The 25,188-nt window shown below is 37.2% G+C and overlaps 3 protein-coding genes across 4 annotated transcripts; 2 read left to right on the top strand and 1 right to left on the bottom strand.

Moving 5' to 3' along the window:
* Positions 1-3,407: 3,407 nt before the first annotated feature.
* LOC110717413 (methionine aminopeptidase 2B-like) lies at positions 3,408-11,595 on the top strand. Of its 2 annotated transcripts, none has more exons than XM_021896101.1 (12): positions 3,408-3,684; positions 3,880-4,062; positions 5,719-5,752; positions 5,826-5,942; positions 7,337-7,436; positions 7,536-7,681; positions 7,764-7,855; positions 7,986-8,080; positions 9,119-9,215; positions 10,154-10,297; positions 10,426-10,643; positions 11,207-11,595. In XM_021896101.1, the coding sequence occupies exons 2-12, from the start codon at positions 3,891-3,893 to the stop codon at positions 11,315-11,317; spliced, it is 1,326 nt and encodes a 441-aa protein (XP_021751793.1). In that variant the 5' UTR covers positions 3,408-3,684; positions 3,880-3,890; the 3' UTR covers positions 11,318-11,595. The 2 variants fall into 2 exon arrangements, with proteins under 2 accessions (XP_021751793.1, XP_021751792.1); XM_021896100.1 differs by having other exon boundaries at positions 3,409-3,684; positions 5,716-5,752.
* A 1,796-nt stretch (positions 11,596-13,391) lies between these two features.
* On the top strand, positions 13,392-17,922 carry LOC110717762 (aminoacyl tRNA synthase complex-interacting multifunctional protein 1-like). Its single transcript, XM_021896527.1, has 3 exons — positions 13,392-14,073; positions 16,392-16,598; positions 17,566-17,922. The coding sequence occupies exons 1-3, from the start codon at positions 13,582-13,584 to the stop codon at positions 17,707-17,709; spliced, it is 843 nt and encodes a 280-aa protein (XP_021752219.1). The 5' UTR covers positions 13,392-13,581; the 3' UTR covers positions 17,710-17,922.
* Positions 17,923-18,562: 640 nt separating this feature from the next.
* LOC110717761 (methylenetetrahydrofolate reductase 2-like) lies at positions 18,563-24,341 on the bottom strand. The gene is made up of 11 exons (XM_021896526.1): positions 23,709-24,341; positions 23,557-23,617; positions 22,557-22,639; positions 22,242-22,415; positions 21,908-22,081; positions 21,717-21,817; positions 21,475-21,586; positions 20,393-20,473; positions 20,123-20,300; positions 19,100-19,434; positions 18,563-18,987 (listed from the first exon to the last, which is right to left on the bottom strand). The coding sequence occupies exons 1-11, from the start codon at positions 24,108-24,110 to the stop codon at positions 18,904-18,906; spliced, it is 1,785 nt and encodes a 594-aa protein (XP_021752218.1). The 5' UTR covers positions 24,111-24,341; the 3' UTR covers positions 18,563-18,903.
* Positions 24,342-25,188: the final 847 nt, after the last annotated feature.

Below are 25,188 nucleotides of genomic sequence, written 5' to 3'. Positions count from 1 at the left end.
CGGCATTAAAGGAGTTGATCCCAGGGATCGCCTCCTTCTCGTCCCTGGGGACGGCTCTCAGCATGGCCCGGGCGTATTGTGCCCCGTCCGGCCAGCGGGGAGAATTATCTGCACTAGAAACAGACGGTGAGAAAGTCGCATATGCTCTGCCTATAGATTGCCGGCTGATTGGAGAATCCCCCGGCTGAGATCGAGGCTGTGAATAAGACTTGACCCGCATGGGCAAGTCAAGCAATGTAAGGTTGAAGTTACCTTGGTGGCCCGAACGGCCTTCAGATAGACCGGTTGCGGTCCTCAATGGGATGGCAGAAAGCACATCCGCAGCTCCAGGCCCGCTTGGGACCTTTATTGATTCGCCGCCGGTAGTTGGCCGGTCGGCTGTCCTCTGCACCTTGGATGCAGATTCTTGTTGGGTCGGCGGTGGCCTGACCTGTTTTTGAAGGGACCGGGGCATTTGCTTCCCGTCCTGAAAACGAGAAAATATAAGTTATGGAATAATGAGAAATTGAAGTCAATAAGAAGGACCAGGCGGTTATACCTTCCTCGCCGCCTGGGCAGCAAGTTTTTTCTCGAGATTGGCTTTCCGGATGTCGGAAGCCTTCCTAGCCGGTGTCATCTCGCTGGACAACATTTTCTTGGCTTCTTCTGCAAAGGCAGGCACTCGGTTAGAATAATAAACAAGCAAGGAAATAAAAGCATCCGATTCGAAAGAAACCGGCTGAGTTCCGAATACATACGTTTTTTAAACATGCTGCTTAGACCACAAGCGGACAAGAAGCATTCGTCCCTAAAAAATTCATGTTTGGGCACCCAGTTTCTAGGTACCCTTATTATCTCTCCGGATGAGAGGGTGTCAGGAACTAATTCAAAAAAACCCGGAGTCAAGGATGGTCTCTCTATCATCCTCCGGGACAGGGGGCAGGCGGCACTTGGTTCCCAAGAGTTCTGGTTTCCGGTTGTAGATCCGGAATTCTCTGTTCTTTGCCGTAGTTGGGGCCTTAACCAAGTAGAACCGGTGCTTCCAGTCCGACCATTTGGATGGCTTGTCCAAGGTCATAAGGTATTTGGGTTGGGTGGTCAAGGTATACCAGGCTCTCCAGCCGCCTGGGCTCCTACTCAAGTAATGCATGTGGGCAAACGCCTCCCAGCCAGGGTTGAGGCCCTGCATCTCGCAGGCGGCGATATACCCTAAAATATTTACCCATGAGTTGGGGGTTAATTGCCAGAGACCTAGGCCATACCCCCTAAGTATGGCTTTTATTGTGTCGTGGAGAGGGAAGCGGACTCCGGCCAAGAAGGCCGCCTCGTAGCACCCGAACCAAGCGTTCGCGTTCGGTTGTTCATCCTCCCACCATATTGTTCCCAGAGCAGATGGGATTTTTATTGTGTAGTCACCCCCCAGCGGCCGCCGTTTGATAAAATCTGGCAGCGCAGCTCGCATGAGGTCGCGGTCCTTAGAGGAGACGGCGATCATGAGAGGATCGTTCCTATTATCCCAAGAAGGCCTCTCCGCCTCCTCGCTATCCTCAGATTCGGTTAAGTAGCTGCTACTGCTACTTTGAACGCGACCGGCATCAGAGCCGGCTGGGGAGTTGGAGACCTCCTTATCAGAGCCTGCCTGCTCTCTGGTCTCATTGAGGGGAGCAGTCTCCTCATTTAAAATGCTATCACCCGGGGTGCTAGGAGTGCCTCCGGGTGAGCCTCTCTGCTCTACCTCTCCTTGCTCTACTTCTCCGCCTGAAGCTTGGACCTCAGGCGGCTGCTCATCTGAGCTCCCACTTCTGTAGTTGGGATCTCTGGCAGTAGACCGGATTCTGGCCATTGTGTCCTGCACAGACACAGAGTCGGTCGATATGGGTGTTGAAAAAGGGTTGTCCCAAAGAACAGAGGCGGCAGACCCAGTTCTAGACTCAGCCGTACTAATAAACCGGCTGAGTTCACAGCTAGGTTCCGGGTATGGGTATAAGGGGTCCATCTACTTATGGGACCAATGAATAAAAGTGCGAGTAAAAGACTCAAACGGAAATATATGAAAAAGCTAGAAAGAATAGAGACGGTACCTAGAAGAAAATCTGGAAATTCTTTGGGATGCTTGCGAAGACGCAGGCGGTTCAAAATCCGGCTGGGTTTCTCTGATTACCCTCGCGAAAACCTTTAGCTAGCTTGCAACGACCCAGACGGTCTGTAGACCAGTTGCTCTCAACAAATTTCAACTCCGAATGCTCTCAACTCTTAAATTGTCGGCTGCTCTCAAATTTTCAGAAATTTTGCAAAGTTTGTAAATGAGAGCTCGGGGGGCATCTTCTCCTGCTTATAGGATTTGTCCCGGAGGGTGAAGAGTCGTGACTCTTCGCCTTCTGCTTTTCCATCCTTCAAAAAAGAATCTGAAGAGTAAAAAAAAAAAAAAAAAAAAAACCATTCACCGGCGCCACGTGGCACCCTGCCACGTCAGCACCAGTGAGGGGCAAATGTTTGGGGTAAAAATACCCTAAACACGTGGCCCAATGGCCTAGTGACGCGTGGCACCCAGCCGTTGGTCAGCAGGGTTCCAATCCTCTGCTGACACGTGTCCTCTAAACCCTAAAAGGGGAACCATCCCTTCCCCACTATAAATAGTGGAAGGACCCTCATTAATGGGCATCTGAACATTTATTGCTTACATTGAATACTCCTCATAAAAACAAACACCTACCCCGAGCAATATTAATTGCGGAATTCTCCCATTACGCGAGAAGTAACTTCAACATTACGTGCATTCTACCTCCCGTATCTTTACTAACTTGATCGTCGGAGGCGGAGCTCCTACCCCCCGGAGTCTTCGTGATTTTGCAGGCACAGGCGTCGAAGGGAATTCTTGGAATTGTAACTCTCCCGCAGGACACATCAAAAAACCCCGAAACAGGTATAACCTAAAATCCACCCCGCCCCCATCACCCATGACAAGTATGGGTTTTATCCCCATCCCCGCCCCACCACCCACCAAACCGGGACCCATCCCCGCCTAACTGGGGTGGGGATGGGGCGGGTCTCCTACTTGATCCGCCCCACTAACATCCCTATACTCAATACTTATTAATTAATCCCGATTCACCTTATATCTATATTTGATTAGACTTGATCAATTTTTTAGGTGAACAAACACATCCTTACATTATGCGATAATGGTGTTGAGTCTTGGGATGGTTTGCAAACAAAAATATTAAGGCAATAAATTGACCATGAATTAAGGCTTCGTTTGGTTCAATTTGATTTTATATGAACATTTATTTACTTACTCTCTACACTATTTGAATTTTTATGAGTATCATCTAATCTTAGGCTCTTAGCGCATCTAAACTTATGTTTCACTTTAATAACATGTATGCGAATGATGGGATGCCATACTTATTTTGTCTAAACGGTGAGAAACTAAATTGTAACTATGTCCGTCAAGTATAACTACCCTAACAGATCGGAACCTCTTTACCATGTACATGTCAACCTCGGCCCAGGTTAGTTTCACTAGTCTAGTTTGTCTTTGTCTACCATAAACCCTTGAAAGTTAAAAACTTGAAAAAAAAAGCACCTCTCTCTTCCCGTCGACTCCATCTCCTATATCTTGCCCCTTTTCTGAGCTACGCCGCTTCTCCGCTGCTGCACTCTTCACCATCAACAACAAGACTGTTGCTTTTTCTCTCTTTTCAGGTCTCTCTCTTTCTTTCTTTACAATTTCTTCTGTATTTTGAATTTGAGCACAATATCTTTTACAAACCCAAAAAGATGTCAACTTTAATTACAAAATTGGACCATGTCATATTATTAAAGTATATGATTTGATGATTTGCATTTGAATGATTGCTTGATTGTTGATTCTAATGGGTTTTTGTAACCCCAATTTAGGTATTTATATAATGGAGAAGGAGAATTCCGGCATGGATATTTCAGTGGAAGAAAAAGAAAAACCCACTATTGATGATTGTAATGAAGTGAATTCAAACCCTAAAATTGTTAATGGGGAAAATTCTGAAGCTGTAGATGATGATAATGATGATGGTGCTGAACCATCTGTTGAACAAAAAGGAGGTAATGCGAATTTATTGCAATGTTAATTATGATACTGTGATGTTGTAATTATAATGTGCTTTTGTGTTTTTAGGGTTCCTTGATTGTGTATTAATATCAATGTGTCGCTTGTTTTATTAGTTTGGAATGATGCACATTAAAGTACTCAGCTTTTTAAGAAATATTGGGGTTTTAGTGGTGGTATTGGAGAATGTGCTTTGAAGAATTGAAACCACATTGTAAGGGGGATAAGAGGATCGAGTCGGTTGTCTTACTTCTTCCTTTGATTTTTCGTAGTCAGGTGACTTGGGTTTGGGAAGATTAGGATATATATTATGCAAGTGTGCTAGTGATAAGTTATCTGTTCCTTCGTCATCAGCTTGTCTTTGGTTGTAGTTGTGACATTTGAGAACCTACTCACTGTAACTGAAACTTGGGATGCGTTACTCTCGTGTTATTGGGTTTGTTTCCCAATTTGGGGTCTTTTTTTGTTACTGTAAATAAAAGGGCGTTCTTCTAATCATCAAACTTATCAATTCTTTCATAGATACCTCTGATGGAAGTAAAAGGGGGGGGGGGTTAAAAGCTCCATGCTATATTGTTGAATGACTGGATCTTTTGAGGCTGTTGGTTTTGGAAGGTTTAGGGGAATGACAGTCGACAGAAACACTAGGCTGAGCTACCTCCAAATTTGTGGAGTGGTTGTTAAGCTCCTATTTACGCTATGTATTAGGCACCTCTCCGGATTCCATTAGTGATTAGTACACACCCATTTTCTAGGGGTAAAGTTCAGTGGCATATCCAGGAATTCCAAAGTGTGGGTTCGGAATTCTAAAAAAGATAAAAAAAAAAATATATTGCTTCCTCCGTTTTATCCAAAATGCGTTACTTGAGATCTTACACTATTCAAATGTTACCTTTGACTTACTTATATATAATATATAAATATTATTGTGTAATATGTTGTTGGATTTGTCACAATGTCACTTTTATAATTTAATTTTTTTTTGGTATATATGTTTATTAATGTGTAATTAAAGATAATTGATGGTCAAAGTTGAACCTCGACAAAAGTACAAACCCAAGTGATGTATTTTTTTTTCTTATTAATAAAAATAAAAAAATAGAGGGAGTAATTAAAGATTTAACATATAAGCTCAAATATCGGATTACAAATTGATTACACTTAGAAATAATCAAATTAGGTCGATGACTACACGGAATAATCAAATTTGGTTCATGTAGCCGACCCCACTTATGGGATTAAGGCTTTGATTGATTGAAATTGATTACACTTAGAAAAATGAAAAAAAAAAAAAACCTATAAAAGCATTCTTTGAGTATATCAATTTGAGGTGCAATGATAGGAAGTAAACTCTTTAAATATGTTTAAATTGAAAGCAGTTCTCAATAGGTCTCATCTACTGACTACTGTCCTACCCCTTGAAATCGGTGTATTGTTACATTGCTTCCATACTCCATATTTTGGTTGGGAGGATAATGTCCTTAAATCCTGCCCTGCTCACAGACTACACTCTCTTGAATTTTTTACTAACTGAAGAGTGCATGGTATTGAACAGTCCTGAATTTCTATCTGTTATATTATGTTTAAATACTTGCTTGCTGAAGTCATTTTGAATGAAATTAACTGTATTCTTTTTACCCATTGACCAGAAGTTGCTAAGAAGAAGAAGAAGAAAAATAAAAGCAAGTGAGTAGTCAGCAACGTATTACTAATGTCTGCATGTTAACTGTAGGACTGACTTGTCATCAATTATGTTCAGGAAAAAGAAAGAAGCCGGCCAGGCGCCCCAGCAAACAGACCCCCCATCCATTCCTGTACTTCAGCTTTTCTCATCCGGGGAGTTTCCAGAGGGTGAAATTCAGCAGTACAAAGATGAGTAAGGACTTTACTAAGAAGTACACTATTCAATATGCAATATGTGAATTTACCAACTTGATGATATAAAGTCCTTGACCTTTTAAATGTGCAAATTTGGGTTTTGTTTGCTTCAAACTGAGTTTCTCCTCATTATACTATGATATATCGTGACTGGATTGGTGTTCCAGTGTTTTGTGTCATTTGTGGTATTCTTCATTCTTCATTCTTCATATGTTTAGCTTAAATTTTGTAATTTTTATCATAACTAATTTGTAATTGTTTGGCTCCTCATAGATTAAGGGGTGCTAAGACCTAAGGATGATATTGATATCAGCCAAGTCTTAAGGATGATATTAAGTTTATGTTGCCTTGATGGTGAAAGTTCTATTCTGGAAATGGTTTTGTATGGCTAAGAGAAATCCAAATACTATTAGTGACACAGACATATTAAAGGCAGATTTTTCATTGAGAATTTGAACCAATTTTTGCTTTTAGACTTTCAGTGTTTTAGATTGGCTAAGAGAAATCCAAATGCTCTGTTTTGAGATGCTATATGGAGTATTGTGGATGGTTGGATTTTTGAGAAAGCTTGGAGAGGCAATAAAGTTATGTTTTGTTCAGCTTTAATACGACTAGCAGTCTAGATAAATTCTTCCATTCTAACATAAGGAAAAGTCTTTATTTCTTCTTTTATAAGGCTCGATGAGGAGTTAAATTTATGGGATGGAAAGGGAAGGAGATGGGAAAAATGACATTATAGTCTAAGAGGGCTTGTTGGAATCCACTTACTATTAGTGAAAGTAACCAAGTAAAGCGAACTTTCGTAGCAAGCCTAGTGTTAGAAGGAATATTTGAACTCCCTCTTCTTGGTAGGTTTTTTTATTGGCACAGCGTGCTTGTTGTGGTGTATCAAACACTTGTTTAGGGGTTTCATTAGGTGCTAGTTTCAAAGATTTGACTAGGATACTTATTGTTTTAACACAGGGTGATAAGAACTTCCATTTTGCTTTTTTCTTTGTTTGCTTGGAGGAGAGGGGCCTTGCCATGTTCAGTCCAAGTGTCAATCTATACTTTTCCAATTAAGAGTGTAATGGAAAGGCTTCTATATTATTTCAGCCTTAGGTTATCTATGTCTAAGTTGTCATTGTGACACTGTGGGCAGAAATTTCATGGGAAGCACGAGGATGATATTAATGTCTTTAATGAGATTGTATGGTGGTATGGACCTATGGTTTAGCCATCTTTTAGAGTTGCCTGTAAATTTTTACCCTTGTTCTGTAATTTGTTTATTTATCGATTTTATTGCTACGAATTCTATTATTCAAGTCTGTTCCTCTATTATGCTGTAATTTCCATTGTACTTGCTTTCAGCCTCATGGTTGATATCAAATAAATTACTTGATTATGTTGTAGCAACTTATGGAGGGTAACATCTGAAGAGAAGAGAGAGTTGGAGCGTCTTCAAAAGCCCATTTATAATTCAGTTCGCCAAGCGGCTGAAGTTCATCGCCAGGTTTCTCTGCCTACATTAAGGACTATAATATGTGGAATATTATTTTGGCTTTAAATGCTGAGTATTCTATAGAATTCTAATGGATTCTTATATGGTTAGGTTCGAAAATATATCAGAAGCATTGTGAAGCCAGGGATGTTGATGACAGACATTTGTGAGACTTTGGAAGATACAGTTCGTAGATTAATATCTGAAAATGGACTGCATGCTGGCATTGCCTTTCCTACTGGTTGCTCCTTGAATTGGTAATATTTTAGGCAACATAGTTTCAGTTGTCAGCATCTATTGTTATTTATAGAAATAATCATATATTATTTTGCTCATTAGGGTTGCTGCCCATTGGACACCGAATTCTGGAGATAAAACTGTGCTAGGGGAGAATGATGTGATGAAATTAGATTTTGGAACTCATATCGATGGTAATACTTATTCAATATCCTATTTCTACTAGGATATCTTTAATTTCATATATGGTCAATGTGGAAACACAGTTTTGGCTGTTATATTTGCTGGATGATAATGACTTCTCCTTTCACTTTTGTAACACAGGATACATTATTGATTGTGCTTTCACCGTAGCATTTAATCCCATGTATGATCCACTATTAGAGGCTACACGTGAAGCAACTAATACAGGGATTAAGGTACATGTTACATCTTATTTTATGTACTTCCTCTATGTTTAGCTAGTTGTTTCTTTTTGTCTTGGCACATTTGCCACCACGCAAATTTGGTCCTTAATATCTTTATTTGTTTAATTGTAAAATTTATAAAAATCATTCCCTATGTCCCTAATGGTTGGCACATTTCCTTGTAGAGCTATTCGTATTTAGTTGATACACTTCTATTTTTTTTTTTCTAAAAAAGAATGGTCCCATCAATTCTATATAATTTCTCACGCACTCTAAGGGTCCCACTTTTTTTCCCAACTTCATGACAACAATTAAAAAATTAACTTCCCCTCTCACCAACAAAAGTAATGGTCCCCATAACCCACTATTGACATTAAAATATTACCCCAGTATCAAATTTGAGATAATAAAATATTACTACTCCTTTCGTCCCAAATTAGTTTGTACACATATCATGACACATAGTTTTAGATGATAAGCTGTTTGTTATCAATTGTTATATTATTGCAAAAGTAGATTTGAAAGGTGATAATGGGTATTATATTAATAAAAAGTAGATGTGATAGGAGATAGTGAAGTATATTTTATAATTGAATTTGAAAGGGTGTAGGACCCTCACTTTTTGGTTGTGGAAAGACATATGTATTAAATAATACTAGGGTCTCTTGAAAAATAAAAGTGTAAAAACTAATTCGAGACAAATAAACAAGGAAAGTGTAAAAAAATAATGTGGGACAGAGGGACTAAAGTCAACTTATATGCTTAAAACTTTGTGTCGGTCAAACTGTGTCAACTAAAAAGGGATGAAGGAAGTATATATTTGAAAATATATATCAAGACGAACCTAAAGAAATCAAATTAACTTTGTTTTTCATTATGTATAATTAGCAACTGATGGTCAAAGTGAAGTGGATGAATAATGTCAATAGTTAAATGGAACAACTAAAAAAAACGAAGGAAGTATGTATTAGATATTTACAAAAAGTTGATGTTTGTGAGCATTTTGAGAATAAAATGGAATTTCAAACTATTGTTTGTGCTATATACTAGGAAGCTGGAATTGATGTACGCCTTTGTGATATTGGGGCTGCTATCCAAGAAGTGATGGAGTCATATGAGGTTGAAATTAATGGCAAAGTTTATCAAGGTGAGATGAAGTTTTGAGGTGTACATGTTTGATGTGAATCTTTTCATTGCTTTTATTGCTCTTGCTTCGTATTTTTTCATTATGCTCCTCTTAATGGCTAGTTGGCTACCTTCCCATTTTAGGTGGGTTTTTCTTTATGTTATCATTCTGTTTAGGCCAATATAGAGTTGGAAATATATATATATATATATATATATATATATATATATATATATATATATATATATATATATATATATATATATATATATATATATATATATATATATATATGGGCCAGCTGTGAGCCTGTGACCAACAATGGATCTTAAAATATGCTCCCTCCATTTTTTTTTAAAAGTGAAACACTTTTCTTAAACCTCTGTTTTTTTAAGGGACACACTTCCCTTTGGAAACATTCTGCTACTTCTAATTATATTATCTCTCTATCTTGGTTCCCGACTCCCCAATACTGCATACTTTATTATTTTTCTCTCCTCATGTCCCCATACTTTATTATTTCTCTCCTCTCACATTCTAATATTTAATTCTCCAACAATTTACTCTACCTATACACCCTATATAAATCTCCTAACACTCCGAGCAGAAGCTAGTGCGTCATTTAAAAAAAAAACCCGGAGGGATTAGTTTCTACTTCTCTCTAGCTGCTTTGTTTCTTAATAAGTTGTCTAGTGGTGCCATTAATAAACTCTTTGCTGTAGTTGTTGACTCCAGAGTCTCATGGCTTAATCATTGTCAGTTCAACTGGTCTTGGATTAGCTCACACATCGTGATGGTACTTTGCATTGTATTTTTGTGTCATTTGTAATCTCAGTCAGTTTGTGTGACCATTTGATTTTCTGATGTTCTATGAAGTAATCTGAGAAAAGTATATAGTTGCGGGGCCTTGCACATTGTGTTTTCTCCATGAGTTTTGAAAGTTATGTCTTAACTTGCAGTTAAAAGCATTCGGAACCTGAATGGACATAGCATTGGCCAGTATCAGATCCATGCTGGAAAGTCTGTCCCTATTGTGAAGGGTGGTGAGCAGACAAAGATGGAGGAGGGTGAATTTTATGCTATTGAAACATTTGGATCGACAGGTAGCATTCCCATACCTACAGGATTCATTTGCTTTTGAGAACTTGGTATAAGCTTGTGAGGTGGAATTGGGCTAGATTCTAGATAATCAGTGGTAGTAGCATAATGTTTGCTCATCTGCTGCATACAGGTAAAGGGTATGTCCGAGAAGATCTGGAGTGCAGCCACTACATGAAAAACTTTGATATTGGGCACGTCCCATTGCGGCTACCTAGAGCAAAGCAACTATTGGCAACAATTGATAAAAACTTCTCTACGCTAGCTTTCTGCAGGCGATATTTGGATCGCCTTGGGGAGACTAAATACTTGATGGGACTAAAGAATTTGTGTGATGCTGGAATTGTTCAGGTAACAAATTGCTTATACCCTCAATTGTTTTTGAAAAGTATTGCTCATCATGTTTGGCAGTATGTGTTATACACTTATACTGTTAACTTTGGAGTTTGTGGAAGTCTCAAGTTACATGTTATCACTAGCACGAGAAATAATTATGATCAAATCTGTCCATGTTTGCTTTAATTTAACTTTGTTTTGTTGAGTAATTCATACAAAACCCAGTAATTCAAATTTGAGAGGCAGAATAATTTTCAACTTTTTTCCCTTAAATCGTATGGTCTAATCATGTATGTATAAATGGTTTTGATTGAAGCTCACCTGGCCAATCTAATTTCAATTGTGGGTTTGGTTGAGTAAATTTATGAACCGAAACCAAAATATTGAATACGACAAGCAGACATGAGTTTAAATCAATGTTCATTGAAGAGAACTACTTGGTTGTTTCCTGCTCTTAATCCCCTTGTACATTTTGTGGTTATTTTTAGTCAAATATTATTTCCTCGTTTAATTTCATTTTATTTATGTACTGTTCTATCTTGTGGAAAACCTTATATGAGAATCCTACATTTTTGCAGCCGTACCCCCCTCTGTGTGATGTGAAGGGAAGTTATGTGTCTCAATTTGAACATACAATCTTACTTCGTCCTACTTGCAAAGAAGTTGTATCAAGAGGTGATGATTATTAGCCTCACAAGACTTATTGGAGCTGGATGCTGGCTGTATACTAGTCTTTCAGATTTTACATTTTTTAGTGACTTCATACTCCCCAGCTGTTTTGTTCCTTGTTGATACATGTCTCCAAAGAAGCGTTTTAAGGTTATAGTTTACTGGTGGAAATGTATGCAGTCTCTGGTTTTTTGGGTACCTTTCCATCAGCTTGTATGGTAAATTGGATACCTTTGGACTTTTGGAGTTGATAATTTATTTAATAGGAAATGGCAAAAGGATCTCATTTCAGGGAGTACTTTTTTTTTTGAGGAACGTTTCAGGGAGTCCTTGGCTCTTCTCGCACGTGCATGAAATCCTCTCCTTTTCCTCCCAGGAAGTTGCATTCGATTCCTCGGGCTTCACTTCTGCTTTGCCCCCTTTTAAAGAGAAATTAACACTGAAGGAAAGATCTGCAAACTATATTATGATAATAGAGCCTTCCTCTAATTTAAAAACATACAGTATTATTTTGTGATATCATTAGTATCTTCATCTTCCAGATAATTGCTATGAGATCTTGCCTTGTTAAATAAATAAGGATAAATTGTGAACCTGGTCAGATCTTTCTCTGCTAGTTCAAAATATGGCACAAGCTTTTCAGATACATGCTTACAGTATGCAGCGGAAGTTGCTCACTTGGAAGCATGCTCGTTTCAAGTTCAATGCCTACCCTGTTCCTGCCATTCCTGGTAGTGTTTCATTAAATGTAAGCCGAGAGAGTTTAATCACTGTAATTTCATGAACAATAGTTCTTATTTCAAAGACAGAAAACAAAGGAAAAGAGATGAAACCATCACATTTTGAGAAGTAATAAAGGGCACTCTCTTTGTTGGGGCAAGAAACTTGATTGTTGAGGGAGATATCCTAATAGTGGTGAATACTATGAATCATGGCATTGCGATAAGGAACAAGGTTGTTCTCTTTGTTGAGGCAAGAGACTTGATTGTTGAGGAGAAAATACAGGTTAATATCCTATATTAACAAAACTTGTTAATATCAAGGGTAATTTTGTAAATTTAGCAACCACACCAAGGGGAAATTTGGAAATTTAGCAGCCACAACCCCTTTCTCTCCCCTCTATCACCACCGCACCACCATTAGCTTCACTAGCCGACCATCGCATGACCAATAACACCACCATTCGACTGCCGCACCACTGTGAACACCACCAGCACGAGCGAATTTCTTTCCCTAAGGGGTTAGTATGGGCCCAATTAGAGCCGCGAAGGTGGTCGATCTTTGGCATGGCTATGGGAGGGGAGGAGAGAGAAGGAAATAGTGACCATGGGAATGGAGGAGAGAGAAGAAAATAAGGTCCATGTGAGGGGAGGAGAGAGAAAAATTGGTGATATAAACATGTTTTTGTTAATATAGGATATTAATTGGGTTTTGCTCATTGTTGAGGGAGTTAACCTTATGGTGATAAAACTTATAAACTAAGTTTTGCGTGATCCATAGGAGATTTATATCAAAACTGATACTAATGTGGATTTGAACAAACTTGAATCATTTCCACTTCGTTACTGTTTTTCGTAAAGCAAATCAAACAGCGTGAAAGAGGAACTAATTTATGAAGACGGTTTTGTAACAACCAAGCATGAAGAAAAGACAAGCATGGATTTATCGTGGGAAACCTAAGAACTGGGAGAAAAACCCACCAATTCACTATAGAGTAGTAAGTTGATGAAGAATGATGGAGATTACAAGCTTCAATTATATCATTAAATCTCCCACCTTCTCTCATAATTAAACCCTAACTATTTGGGCTATACAATTGAGATATTCTCTCCCTAAAACAATCTATAAATCTTCCTTTTTCTTACCATAATACAATGACTAACATGAGTATATATAGTGCAAGTCATAAAATCTAATCAAATAAACAAGAAAATTCCATGACATAGACATGTTTCGCACGTAACAAAGGGCAGAAGTTCGCAAGAACCCCTCCTGGGTTCGCGCAAACTCCACCTAGGTCTAGGCGAACTTTTGAGACAAACACTTAAATACCTCCTCCTTCTCTAAGTTTTAGGTTTGGGCAAACTTCGTCCTTTCTAACACGATTTAGCCTTAAACCGTTCTCCACATATTTCCGAACCAATCACAACATATTATGGTTTTTCTCTTTTAATCATTTTCAATTTTCTGTTCCCATATCACCCTCAGCTCTTATTTCTTTATCGGATACAAATACAAACACAAAGGAGAAGACCAAAACACAATCAAATCAAAGAAACAAAAAATGGCAGCAGCAAATGCAAACCATTTGTTGAAAGCAAGAGGAACAATTCTCTTCTACCGCCATAACCACCATAACTTCATCCCTCCTCGTTTTCTTCCATTCTCTCTCCTCCCTTCTCTCAACACCAAACCCACCTCCACATTCCCTTCTCTCTCCTCAATCTCTCATCTCCCCTTCACTCCATCCCCTTCTACTCCACCCCGCCATTTCCGCTTCCTTTGCACTTCATCAGATGCTTCAACTTTGTCTTCAACTTCCACTTCGGCCGCTGTCGATTCGGGTTCTCCTCCTCAATCGGAGCCGCCTGTTCCGGACATGGCGGCCGTGAAAGAGGCGGCGAATATGTTGGATATAAGGGTAGGGAAGGTGGTGAAGGCGTGGCAGCATCCTGATGCTGATTCATTGTATGTGGAGGAAGTTGATGTTGGGGAAGATGAGCCTAGGACAATTTGTAGTGGGCTTGTTAAGTATGTTCCCATTGATCAACTTCAGGTATATCATTTCTTCTTTCACTATTGATGAAATTGAGCTTTTTTTTTCTTGTGTTTTGGGGTTATGGATTGATTTGTGGTGTAGTGTGGATTATTTGTGTTTTTTTTTTGTTGATTGCTTTTAGTTGGTTGTAATTATCTTGGATTGTTTTTGGGTGTAGAGATTAGAGAGAGCTATAAAGAATAAATGACGTAGACGGGATTTAATCCGGTATCTAAGCTTGTTGGCATCGACATTATTGTTGGAATCATAAGTACTGAGTAGTAATGTAGTATTATTTGTTTTTAATTGTTCTAGTAGAGATGAAATAGAAGATAAGGTAGAGCTATGACTGTTATTGATGCATTGTTAATGCTTTGATTGGAAATGAAGGGGCTCACTTTGCGCCTTTGTTCTTAAGGTGTTATTCTCTGCTTGACAGTTTTCGACGTATTCCAGACAAAATAAGTATGTACAAGTAAGTTTAAACAAAAATTGGTTGAACAGAAGTATAGAACAGACCTTAAGATTAGGCCATCATGTGTTCTTGCTATTCGAAAATCTTGGCCAATTTCCAAATACCTTGGGTATACGTTTAAGATAATCATTTCTTTCGAAAAACTTGGTGCCATTTACAACTAGCCAATTTAGATTTCTTGGATGTACTAGCAATGCATTGAAGATTCAGTTGTTGACATTCCTGAGAGGCTACAGTAACTGCAAGAAAACATGAGACATATTAATGACTTGGCATGGAACACCTTTCTGCTATGCTACTGATAGGTGCACTTGCTTCTACTATTATGCCCAAGCTTGGCTAAGGAAGTAAAAGTATATAATGCTACTTTGATTCCATGATTTTGTTGATTTACAATGAGATTTATGATTTTTTTTGGGTTGAAGATTGCATCTTCTTGTTTATTTGGCTTTATGATTGGAGAGGGTGGTTTGAAGACTTTGATTGTTTCACAACAATGGAATTGTTATTTAATGTTTGCCAAAGATAGCATCCTTGGCTATCCCAAACTAAAATTTCAATTTAATTAGGAGAAGCTTTGTTTTGACAAGAGGTTGAACTCTTGTTGTCTTAGAGAATGTGAAAAAAAAAAAAAAAAAAAAAAATGATCAAAATGATCGTTTTATGATGTGGATTTAACACTGGAGAGACTGGTTTATGGTATATTGTGTGCCAAATCGGAGTGATACTTTCATCCAAAATGATTTAAGGTACTGCCAGTTAAAGCTGATTGGCAAATGTCGGATTTCACTAAATTCTTCTCCCAGCAAAATACATTTATTTTGAATGGCTGAATTTTGATCAAACAACTTTAATTTCATAATATAACAATGGCTTTTAACTGTCATCTTCTTAAAATAGTGACATATTTTACTATACTTGTGTCTTCATTCTCTTTACTCCCACACCCATCATCTCTTTTTCACAATAATTTTTATACATCTACATTTCGAACATCTCTCATTGTTTACTACATAAAAAAAGGTAGCTATCACCTATCACAATATTTAATCTAAAAAATAATCAAGAAAATACTTTGTACAAAGTAACTATAACCATATTAATAATGATGATTTTATTATTGTTAATCAATGATGACACAATAAAAAAAATACTATCAATGTTAAACTATGAGGTAGTTTAATGGTAGGAATTATAGTGGGGGAAAGAAAATACAATAGTAGGTGAAGCGTAAGAAATATAAGGAAGGCCTAGGATACTATTGTGGCTAGAAGGGTCATCAAATTAAAGGAAATTTTCATTGTTTTCTCAATGTAGTCGAAGTAATTTTGGCTCTTTGATTATATAGAACCAAATTTAATTTTCTCATTACACTTCCCGTAGTTCTTATCTATTGTACATTAGTTGACAAACATGGTATATCAAATCAAGAGGTGAAGAGTTCAGCCTTTGTTATCATAGGACAAGGCTACATACCTATGACCCCCCCCCCCCCTCTCCTCAGGACCCTTATCGCATCCAAGGCGGATAACCTCAATGTTGAGAGAGATCTCATTATTTCGAGGAATCGAGAATGATGGGGATGATCTTGCAGCGTTGCTTATATGGCTTCTAATTATGCTATGCATTTGTTTTCTTCAGGATAAGGAGCATACTTCTTTTGAATGCTGTTTGGTGCATTTACCAAGAAAGAAATTATTTAACTGTTTGATTTTCTTTTTTTTCTTTTTAATAGTTTTCTGAATAGTATGATATGAGGGAATCTCCTCTCATGCGTTTCCTGCTTATTAAGGTCTTTACTGTATATTGAGCATTTGTAACCTTCCCAGGTATCAAAGGTTTAATATTTGCAAAAATGCAGGACAAAAAGGTGCTTGTACTTGCCAATCTAAAACCAAGAAACATGCGTGGCATCAAGTCAAATGGTATGCTTATGGCTGCTTCTGATGCGTCACATGAGAATGTAGAGCTCCTTGTACCTCCCGAGGATTCAGTTCCTGGTGAAAGAATCTGGTTTGGCTCAGAAGAGGAAAAGGAAAATCAAACTGCTGCTGCCACTGCTAATCAGGTATGAAGTTTCTGCTTAATTTTCGGCTAATCATCCCCCCTTGACTGAAGTTTAATACCCATCCTAGCAATATTAAAAGCTAGGCCAGGACGCCAGGTGCTTGAGTTAGAGATTTAGAGGAATATGTAATATACATCCTAGCATTGCTGGACATTTTGGTACTAATAGTATCTTTTGAAGTTGTTACTTTTGAAATAGAAATTGGATAGGAAATACAATACTAGTGTGTGTGTGTGCTTCAATTCTGGGATTGAAGATGAAGTGAGAAGTGACAACATTTGGGACTCTACTGCGGTTCATGTTTTACCTAACATTTCAGTTTCAAGTAAGCAGTGAATGTAGCTGTACAAAAAGTTTTGGACCTGCTTATAATTGAAAGTATTAATCCTAGTAGCTATAAAGATCCTCTAGAGTGGTTCTACCCCCATCACTGCATTGCATGACTTGCCATCTTCATATTGCAAACTAGATATTCAGAAGGGCTGTGGTCTTACCGTCTTACAATTACCATTAATGGTGTCAAATGCAATTTTTTATATTGTCCTTGCCTTAATTCTGCTGGCTTTTTGGATGGTTTAACTGTTTTTCTTATAGGACCTTGTTCATCCTAGGGGGCACCTTGTCCTTTATTTACAACTTCTTTCATGTCATTTAAATAATACCTATTTTTCCTACCTGAAAAACTCGTGCATTGAAAGGCATTCTCTATATCCTTAGTCAAAGAAAGGCATGATGTCTACAGGACTACAGCCACCATCGCTTTAGCTGATCCTACAATTTAATGCCTACTGGGCTACTGGCAGAGGAAATTATTTGCGGCCTGTGAGTGAACTTTATTTTGTTTGTCATATACCCTTTTGAGATTTGAAAGAGAGAGGAACCCGAAGTAGGCTTTGGTGATTTGAATATTAAACTATGCTGCTGTATTCCTTGTGTATATCTCATTTTTTTTTTTGGTCAAATTCAGATTCAGAAGAAAAAAATCTGGGAATTAGTTCAGCCCCATCTCAAGACTGATGCTGCTTGTATTGCAATGCTTGATGGGCATTACATGAGGACTTCTGCAGGTCTTGTGGTTTCCAAATCCCTAAAAGATGCGAATATATCTTAATGAAACCTACACCCGGCTGATGTCTTAATCCTATTCTTTCAATTTTGTTCGTTAACCATGACAAAATTTTGCATAATTCAGTACTTGTAACTGTTGGGCGATTACTTTCCAAATCAAAATGAGTTGTGCCATTTTAGGACACTAAGTCCATTTGTAATGTACACTGTACAGATTTATATAATTTGCGAAATTTAATCCTTTGCCTTTCTTTGATGATTTACTACAAGAGTATTCTGTTTATGTATTACGCCAAATTGTGCTGCATGATATTGTCGCTGCCCATGTTTGCTTCTTAAGCATGATTTTGTACAGATAAAAATGTCCCTGAAGTATTTGACAACTTTCAAGTGGTCACAGAAATCCCCAATGAAAAAGTATTCTTGAGTTGCTTTAGGAGTAAGAATATATTGCTTACATGTTACTCCTATATCAATCTTTACTTATTTTATGGACAATTTTGTCCATTTAATAGGTTTTAATTATCAATACTCCATCCATTTCACTTTAGTAGGTCATATTTGGTTAGGAGTCCATTGAAGGAATCTGTTCAAAATATTACTCATCAGTATTCTTGATACGCTATATGAAGTACATTTGATGAGAACGAACACCATCAACCAATCCCTGTAATCGACAATAGATTCAGTTAATAGATATACCTGCTTATACATTGTCGCATTTTATAGTTATGAATTTATTTATGAGTTCGATGCTGGAATTCAAGCATAACCATGAAAGCAGAATTGAAGACGGGAAACTGGAAAAGGCTCGTTTGTTATCAAAACGTGAAGAACACTATTTCTGAAATGACCTTCCTTGAAAAGCTATTGAATGGGGGTGATGCTTAAACTTGTAGTACTATAAGTTGTACAGTACATTTCATCCATATTGCTCACAACATCAGCGGATCAGCCTATCCAACGTCTAGCGAGATTACCCAGCTATATGAATAATATTGCAGAACCAGAAGCAAATGCTTACATATTTCAAATCAAATGGTACAGAAGGCGCAATAAGCAGATGAAACTCACCATGCAATTTGCATTGGGAGGCTTGGGAGATCGCAAAATCCCACAAGATTATGGTATTACAAGCTCAACTAAATCTAATGGCAACACTGGGAATGGACTAAGTTCATGCCCAATTGGATACAATATTAAGCAAATAGAGAAATAATGTAGGAGCACTCTTATCTCAAAGAGTAGCGAAAACAGAAAACAGATCACCACTGACGTAATCATTGTCGACCAAGCTGACCAAGTAGTAGCTGTTTTGAACCTGTATAAGTAACAAATAGTCAGACCAAAGTGATGCAATTCTACAGCAAAGTGTAGTCTTTCAGAAATAGAAGCTAACTTAACAAGGGGAAAAAATGTACAAAGGCACAAACCTCTTCAAGCAATTTCTTGGATGAGTCTCCCTCAGGATACAATTGAGCCCATGATCTTGACCAGATTTCAAATGCCTCGTCTTTCCAGATCATAAAGCTAGCAGGATCCACAACGGTTGGTTGTATAATCTCCTTTGCAGGAAATGCACCCCATGTCACAGCATTCACGTCAGTTTGACCAACATTTGAGATCCAATCTCCTCCTTTGTTAACCGACATGTAAGTTATATGTGAGAGGCCTTTGCATTTTTCAACAAGTGCATTCAACTTCTCCCTTGAGCAAAAGAATTCCACGTAAGCCTTCTGGTATACATATCCACCAGGCCCACCCCATCCTACACGAAAAATGATCATTTAATTTAGGCATTTTATCTTAGCAATGTAGCTAATTCAATACAAGTATTCAGACAAAGCAAAGATTCATGTATGATGGAATAATAGGTAGTACATGGCACAGTTAATCACAGAGGAAAACATTGAAAGTTGAAATTTGAAACCACTAAAAATATTGGCATTTTACAATATCAGTCAAGCACTGTGATCCTCATCCTTAGTTCCGGTCAACAAAGTAGTCTAGAGAGTACGAGGAAATATCTTTATTAAGCCGAGGAAAAGAGACATATTGGACTATTGGTAAACATTCCTCAGTAACAGCAACAAGATGCCAGGGGAAGGCAGCACATGAAAAGCAGATAACATGGCTACAATACTAATAGGGTAATTTTGACCTCAAATCCAGAATATCAAAGAAAACAAAATTAGATTAAGAAACACCAATAGACATGAGCCAGCAAGCTATACACAGATGGACTGCTGCAGGAATATTTCTAAACAAGTATATTCTCTTTATATATTTACTTTCCATCAACACAATATTGCAGATGAATTTCATACTGATCACACAGCTAGATGGTAAAAATTCATCAGTCGACTAATTACATCTGGGAATTTAACAGAGTTAAGCATAAAATTACAGAAGGGTTCCCACTAAAAGTGAACATCTGCAGGTATTTAGAAACTTACCAACAGTAGGGGAGTCTGATCTTTCTCCATTAACTGCAGGTTGGCTGTTGATAGTGAGGAAGCCCTTCTTATTAATGTTGCTCAATTGTTCATCTATGATCTTAGTTTCTGGCTGAAGACCATCTATTTCAGACCAAGGATTGCTTTTCAGCTTACCAAGGCAAAAGTTCTTGAATATCTGAAATAACAAAGAAAACATCAGGCCCCATAAAAATGTTAATCAACATTCCACCAATTTTTTCAGCAAGTCGGCAATAATAGAAGTCTAACCTCATTTATATCTTCAATGCTTTTGAGTGGAACAGCCCATTCTTCTTGCAGCTTCTTATCACGTGAACGTGGCCTCATAAACTGTCAATGAAATCAGAGAAGCATAATGTGGCCAATTATTTTTAAGTAACAAACATTACGGACATGTTTGGAGAGACATCTCAAAGTCTCAACTGCAGAAATTTAATGATAGTTAAGTGGAGGTGCCGATATTCAATCTCATGATAAGACAAGCTCAAGACTTTCCTAGACATGTCCAAGAGGAAGCAATCACAAAGAAACTTTTACATGTTACTAGGGCACATAAAAGAATATGAAACCAACATGGAAGAATTAATTGCAGATATAATCTGGCCACCCCACATAATTAAGGATTCAGAAAAAAATTATAACTTCCAAGGACGAATTATCCAGGCAGTGATAAAGCAGCAAGCATAAAGCATCAGTCAATAATTAATTTTTCTTATGAGCGTAACTCTATTCAGTTACATCACAAATATTATCTAGAACTTACATAGCAAGATCATGAATATGATTGGCAAAAGTGTTTACATTCAACATGATCTAGTATATAATCCGAGCAAGCATAAGACAAACAGGAGGCAATCTGAACATGTAACAGAAAATAACATCTCAACAGATGAGGTTGGCAGTCTGGCAAATCAAAGTGAAGGCTTCTTCACTTCTTGGTGGAAGACCTTAATGTAAAAGGATACATAGTCCTTCCTGATACTTTCATACCATAGAAGGGTGTTTCTAAGAAGATAGTGGCTACACATATTCTGTGTCCCGCAGAATGGATAAGTTATATGGCTAGCGATAGGTTGAGGCCCATGTTACAATTTTGTCCACACTCCATCCTCAACAAACCACAGTACATGACTTCTATAATAGTAACCAGGAAATGATATAGTTGTCAGCGGAGGGAGTATTCCCCAGCTTAGAACATGAGATTATTTTGTACCACTCATGTAAGCTTACTCAATAGTTACATATTCAAATATACTAGTGTATGCTAATTTCAGCAACATTGAAAAGATATTTGCCATAAACAGAATGCAGAGGAAGGCTTATCAAGCTACCTGATGGTCACTTAATGCTCCATAAGAAGCATTACGAGCATCACCCCATCGCCCTTGTGGGTATTGATCCCATCCCTTAGTACGGGTGATGTAGCTTTTTGGACGGTTAGCCCTGTATCCAATTAGCAAGAATGCCAAACAAATTAATATCATCAGATATAGATTTTTAAGATAGGAAATCTATTTCTCATTAAAATAGTTACCCTTCAAGATAATTTCACAATATAAAGCATTGCACATACCAAAAAATGGGCCGGACATCTTCCTTAATGCGATTAACATTAGCTGGCCTTTTCCAAGGTAATGGCCTTTGAATTTTGGACTCCTCAACCAATCCAAGATTCTGCAGCAGTTGTATTATGAAATATAAATCAACAAATCACAAGTAAACAATCCATTACATATTTACATGGAGTAGGATGTGAGAAGCTACCAGCAATATTCCTAGTGCAGACTTGTCCATATTCAAGGTATAGAGATGTAGCTGTTTGATTCCACTAGCCAAAATCTTCTTGCACATTTCAGTTCCAAGATGAATACCATAGGCTTTCACTGCTTCGTCATTGTCCTTGATGGGCTCCAATGCATCAGTGATCTCTTGAGGAATCTACAATGTTTTTCCAGCCAAAATCATGCAAGTTAGTTCAGAGCATGAAGTAACAGTCAGAATAAAAAGTAATAGATATTCCAAATCCCAGAATCAAATTAAAGCGTCAAATAGAAATGCCATTATCTGTATCTAACAGAAAGTAAAAAAAATCCTATACCTTGGTTTTACAGAAACCAGTCATTCTTATAAATCCTCTGTAGTTATTAATGGGCATAATGCCAGGAACAATTGGGCAATTGATTCCAATTTGGCGGCAATCATTAACAAACTTCAGAAAGATATCAGTGTCATAAAACAGCTGTGTGACGATAAGATCAGCACCAGCATCAACCTAAACCATTTGCAGAAAACCAGTGTAAGCACAAGCATAATTGCAGAACAAGATCACTAACCATAAACTTAATGCATTGCGTTTATCCACGTAAACCAATCTAAAGACACTATCATTGAAGATAAAAAGGGGAGAAATTACTTTTTTCTTCAAGTAAGCCAGATCACTAGCATATGCTTCTGGAGTTGCCAAACCATTCTCTCCAATAGCATCAGGGTGTGCCTCTAAATTATACAAAATATTAATCTATGAGAAAAACCAACACTACCACTATTGGAATTCTATACAGGAAAAAGTATATAATCACAAAGATATTTGCTATATCAAAACAGAACAATGGAAAACCATGAAATCACTTAAGTTTTACTCCATATTTATATACAATCCATAGCTTTAATACATGGGACAATTGTGAAATTTCTTACTATAATCTTAAACTATCCTGCTAAATACAAGAAATATCATCATATTTCACTACTAAATACAATCCAACAGAGAATATGAGAGTGATTGATAAAATACAGATTAAAAACCCAATATAAATATTAACAACATAATCTATAATTTGATAGGTGTGACACATAAGACATCATGATATATATCTTACTCCCTCCGTGTTTTAATAAGTGTTACAGTTTGACCAAACATGCATGCCGAGACATGACTTTGACCCTTAATTTATCTAATTATATGTTAGTAAAATCATAGGAAATTTTATAATATGAAAGTATACATTACAACGATTCCAACAATGTATTATATAATAACATTTGTTTTTTATATATTAATAAATTAATCAAGTCAAAACCATTATGTGAATAGTGAAAAAAGTCAAACTGTAACACTTAATTAAAACACGGAGGGAGTATGATAATAGCACACTATTAAACTAGATTAAGATCCTCAATATGCTAATAAAAGAATAAATAAATCATTAATAAACAAAACACACAATTATCACTTTTGAGCAGCTATTTAAAGCAAAAATCCAAGCAAATGAGCTAATTCATAATAATAATAACAATAATAATTTACCAAACACTTGTACAAAAATAAAATAATCAAAACCACATTCTCACAATCCAAAATTGTATAAAATCAATACAATATTGAGCTAAACAATGGAATAATCTCAGCTCACCAGGGTATCCAGCAACAGTAATTCCAAAGTAATCCCCATATTTCTTCCTCATATGATTAACCTGAAACCACACAACACAATCAAATAGTCAGATCTAACTCCAAAACAAAAATTCTTCAATTTAAATGCACAAACAACACTATATTGCTTACAAGATCAAGGGCGCAGGCGAACCCGCCTTCGACTTGAACAAACTTATCCTGGCCATGAGGCGGATCACCACGAAGAGCAAGAACATTTTGCAACCCATTAGACTTAATAGTATCAAGAGCATGATCAATCTTTTCAACAGGCATATTAGTGCAAGTAAGATGCATCATAGTCTCAACACAAACAATGTTTTGCATACGATTAGCGATTTCTAAGGTGAGATCAGCAGTAGATCCACCAGCACCCCAAGTAATGTCGCAAAAAGAAGGGGAATGTGAGACCATTCTTTCCATTCTTTCGAAGAGATTTTCAACACCATCTTCGGTTTTTGGGGGGAAGAATTCGAAGGAGAAAAGGGTTTGATTGGAAGATTCTGAAGCTTTGATCTTGTCAATAACCTTCATGTTTGAGGTTGGTGGGAAGAACAAGAGATTGAATCTGAGAAAGGAGGGAGAATGGCAGGGAAAAAGGAGAGGAGATTGGAAGGTTAATATAGGAAGAGAGGAGAGAGAGTGGGTGAGTGTGAGAGCATGAGGTTGAAAGCAAATTAGATTTTTTTTTTTATTTTTTTTTTTGGTATTTTTAAATTTAAAAAAATGGATTTTTTAATTATTTTTTTAATATTTTCACCTACTACAAATTTCCTACCATTAGACCATTTTAGTTTGTTGTGTTACTCCAATTTTGGTGGACCGACTCTTTTTGTAAAGAGAAGAAATTAATTCCTTTTATGGACACCCCTATATCTTATCGTGTAAAAAAAATTTGGAAAAAAACACTTGTACTGTAGTTTATAGGTCATGTTCGTATACTAAGATTTAAGATTGGCCTAGTGATTACAGATCTTCTTTTCATTCTTGTGAGAGAGGTTTAAATTTTCATCCCTTACAAGTAGATTTCTCATTTTCCTCCTTATTACTTAGTAGTTATAAGGGACTTCTTCTTAGAAAAGAAAAAAGGTTCTCTTTAGACTTTGTATATGACTTTCCAAATGGTCATTCCGTCTCTCTAGAGAGTCATGGTCTCTTAAGATACATGTCATATGATTAAAGATAGAACTGACTCTCCAAACATGCTTAAGAAAATACTGGGCTAAGAGTCAACCTTAAGTGGTTCTCCATAGAGAGAACTACTTAGAAACTCATTTTCAACTATTAGTATTATAAAGGATAGTTTATTTACAACAACAATAATGAGAAATTTCTACTCTTTTACAATGACAATGATATTCAATTTTTCTTCTTTAACTCTTCTTTCTTTATCTCCTTGTCTTCACTACTGTGTTGTTCTCCTCGATTTACATTGCTGACTCTCCCTAACTCCCTCTCTCGATCTGAACCATCGATATTCAATGTGTATCAATTGCATATTTAAGTTATTTGGGTGTATGGCCTAGCATGCATCTCACCATATTGCTCTCTCTGTATCTAAATGTTTGCCCAATGTAAAAATTTGGGTCAAAATTAACCATGAATTCCCATT

The sequence above is a fragment of the Chenopodium quinoa genome, unplaced genomic scaffold (assembly GCF_001683475.1).
Source record: "Chenopodium quinoa cultivar QQ74 unplaced genomic scaffold, ASM168347v1, whole genome shotgun sequence".
Lineage (NCBI taxonomy): Eukaryota > Viridiplantae > Streptophyta > Magnoliopsida > Caryophyllales > Amaranthaceae > Chenopodium > Chenopodium quinoa.
Note: the sequence above shows the minus strand (reverse complement) of the source record. Positions and strands in the feature narration are given on the sequence as shown.

Bases quoted from the DNA above. Each gene is read 5' to 3' on its own strand.
- LOC110717413 (XM_021896100.1), top strand. From the start codon at position 3,891: ATGGAGAAGGAGAATTCCGGCATGGATATTTCAGTGGAAGAAAAAGAA. The intron at 5,943-7,336 runs GTAAGGACTTTA...ATTATGTTGTAG, and splicing joins ATTCAGCAGTACAAAGATGA to CAACTTATGGAGGGTAACAT. The intron at 7,437-7,535 runs GTTTCTCTGCCT...TTATATGGTTAG, and splicing joins CGGCTGAAGTTCATCGCCAG to GTTCGAAAATATATCAGAAG.
- LOC110717762 (XM_021896527.1), top strand. From the start codon at position 13,582: ATGGCAGCAGCAAATGCAAACCATTTGTTGAAAGCAAGAGGAACAATT. The intron at 14,074-16,391 runs GTATATCATTTC...GCAAAAATGCAG, and splicing joins TTCCCATTGATCAACTTCAG to GACAAAAAGGTGCTTGTACT. The intron at 16,599-17,565 runs GTATGAAGTTTC...GGTCAAATTCAG, and splicing joins CTGCTGCCACTGCTAATCAG to ATTCAGAAGAAAAAAATCTG.
- LOC110717761 (XM_021896526.1), bottom strand. From the start codon at position 24,110: ATGAAGGTTATTGACAAGATCAAAGCTTCAGAATCTTCCAATCAAACC. The intron at 21,587-21,716 runs GTATGTGCAATG...AATTGGATACAG, and splicing joins GATGTCCGGCCCATTTTTTG to GGCTAACCGTCCAAAAAGCT. The intron at 18,988-19,099 runs GTTTGTGCCTTT...TTACTTATACAG, and splicing joins CCAAGAAATTGCTTGAAGAG to GTTCAAAACAGCTACTACTT.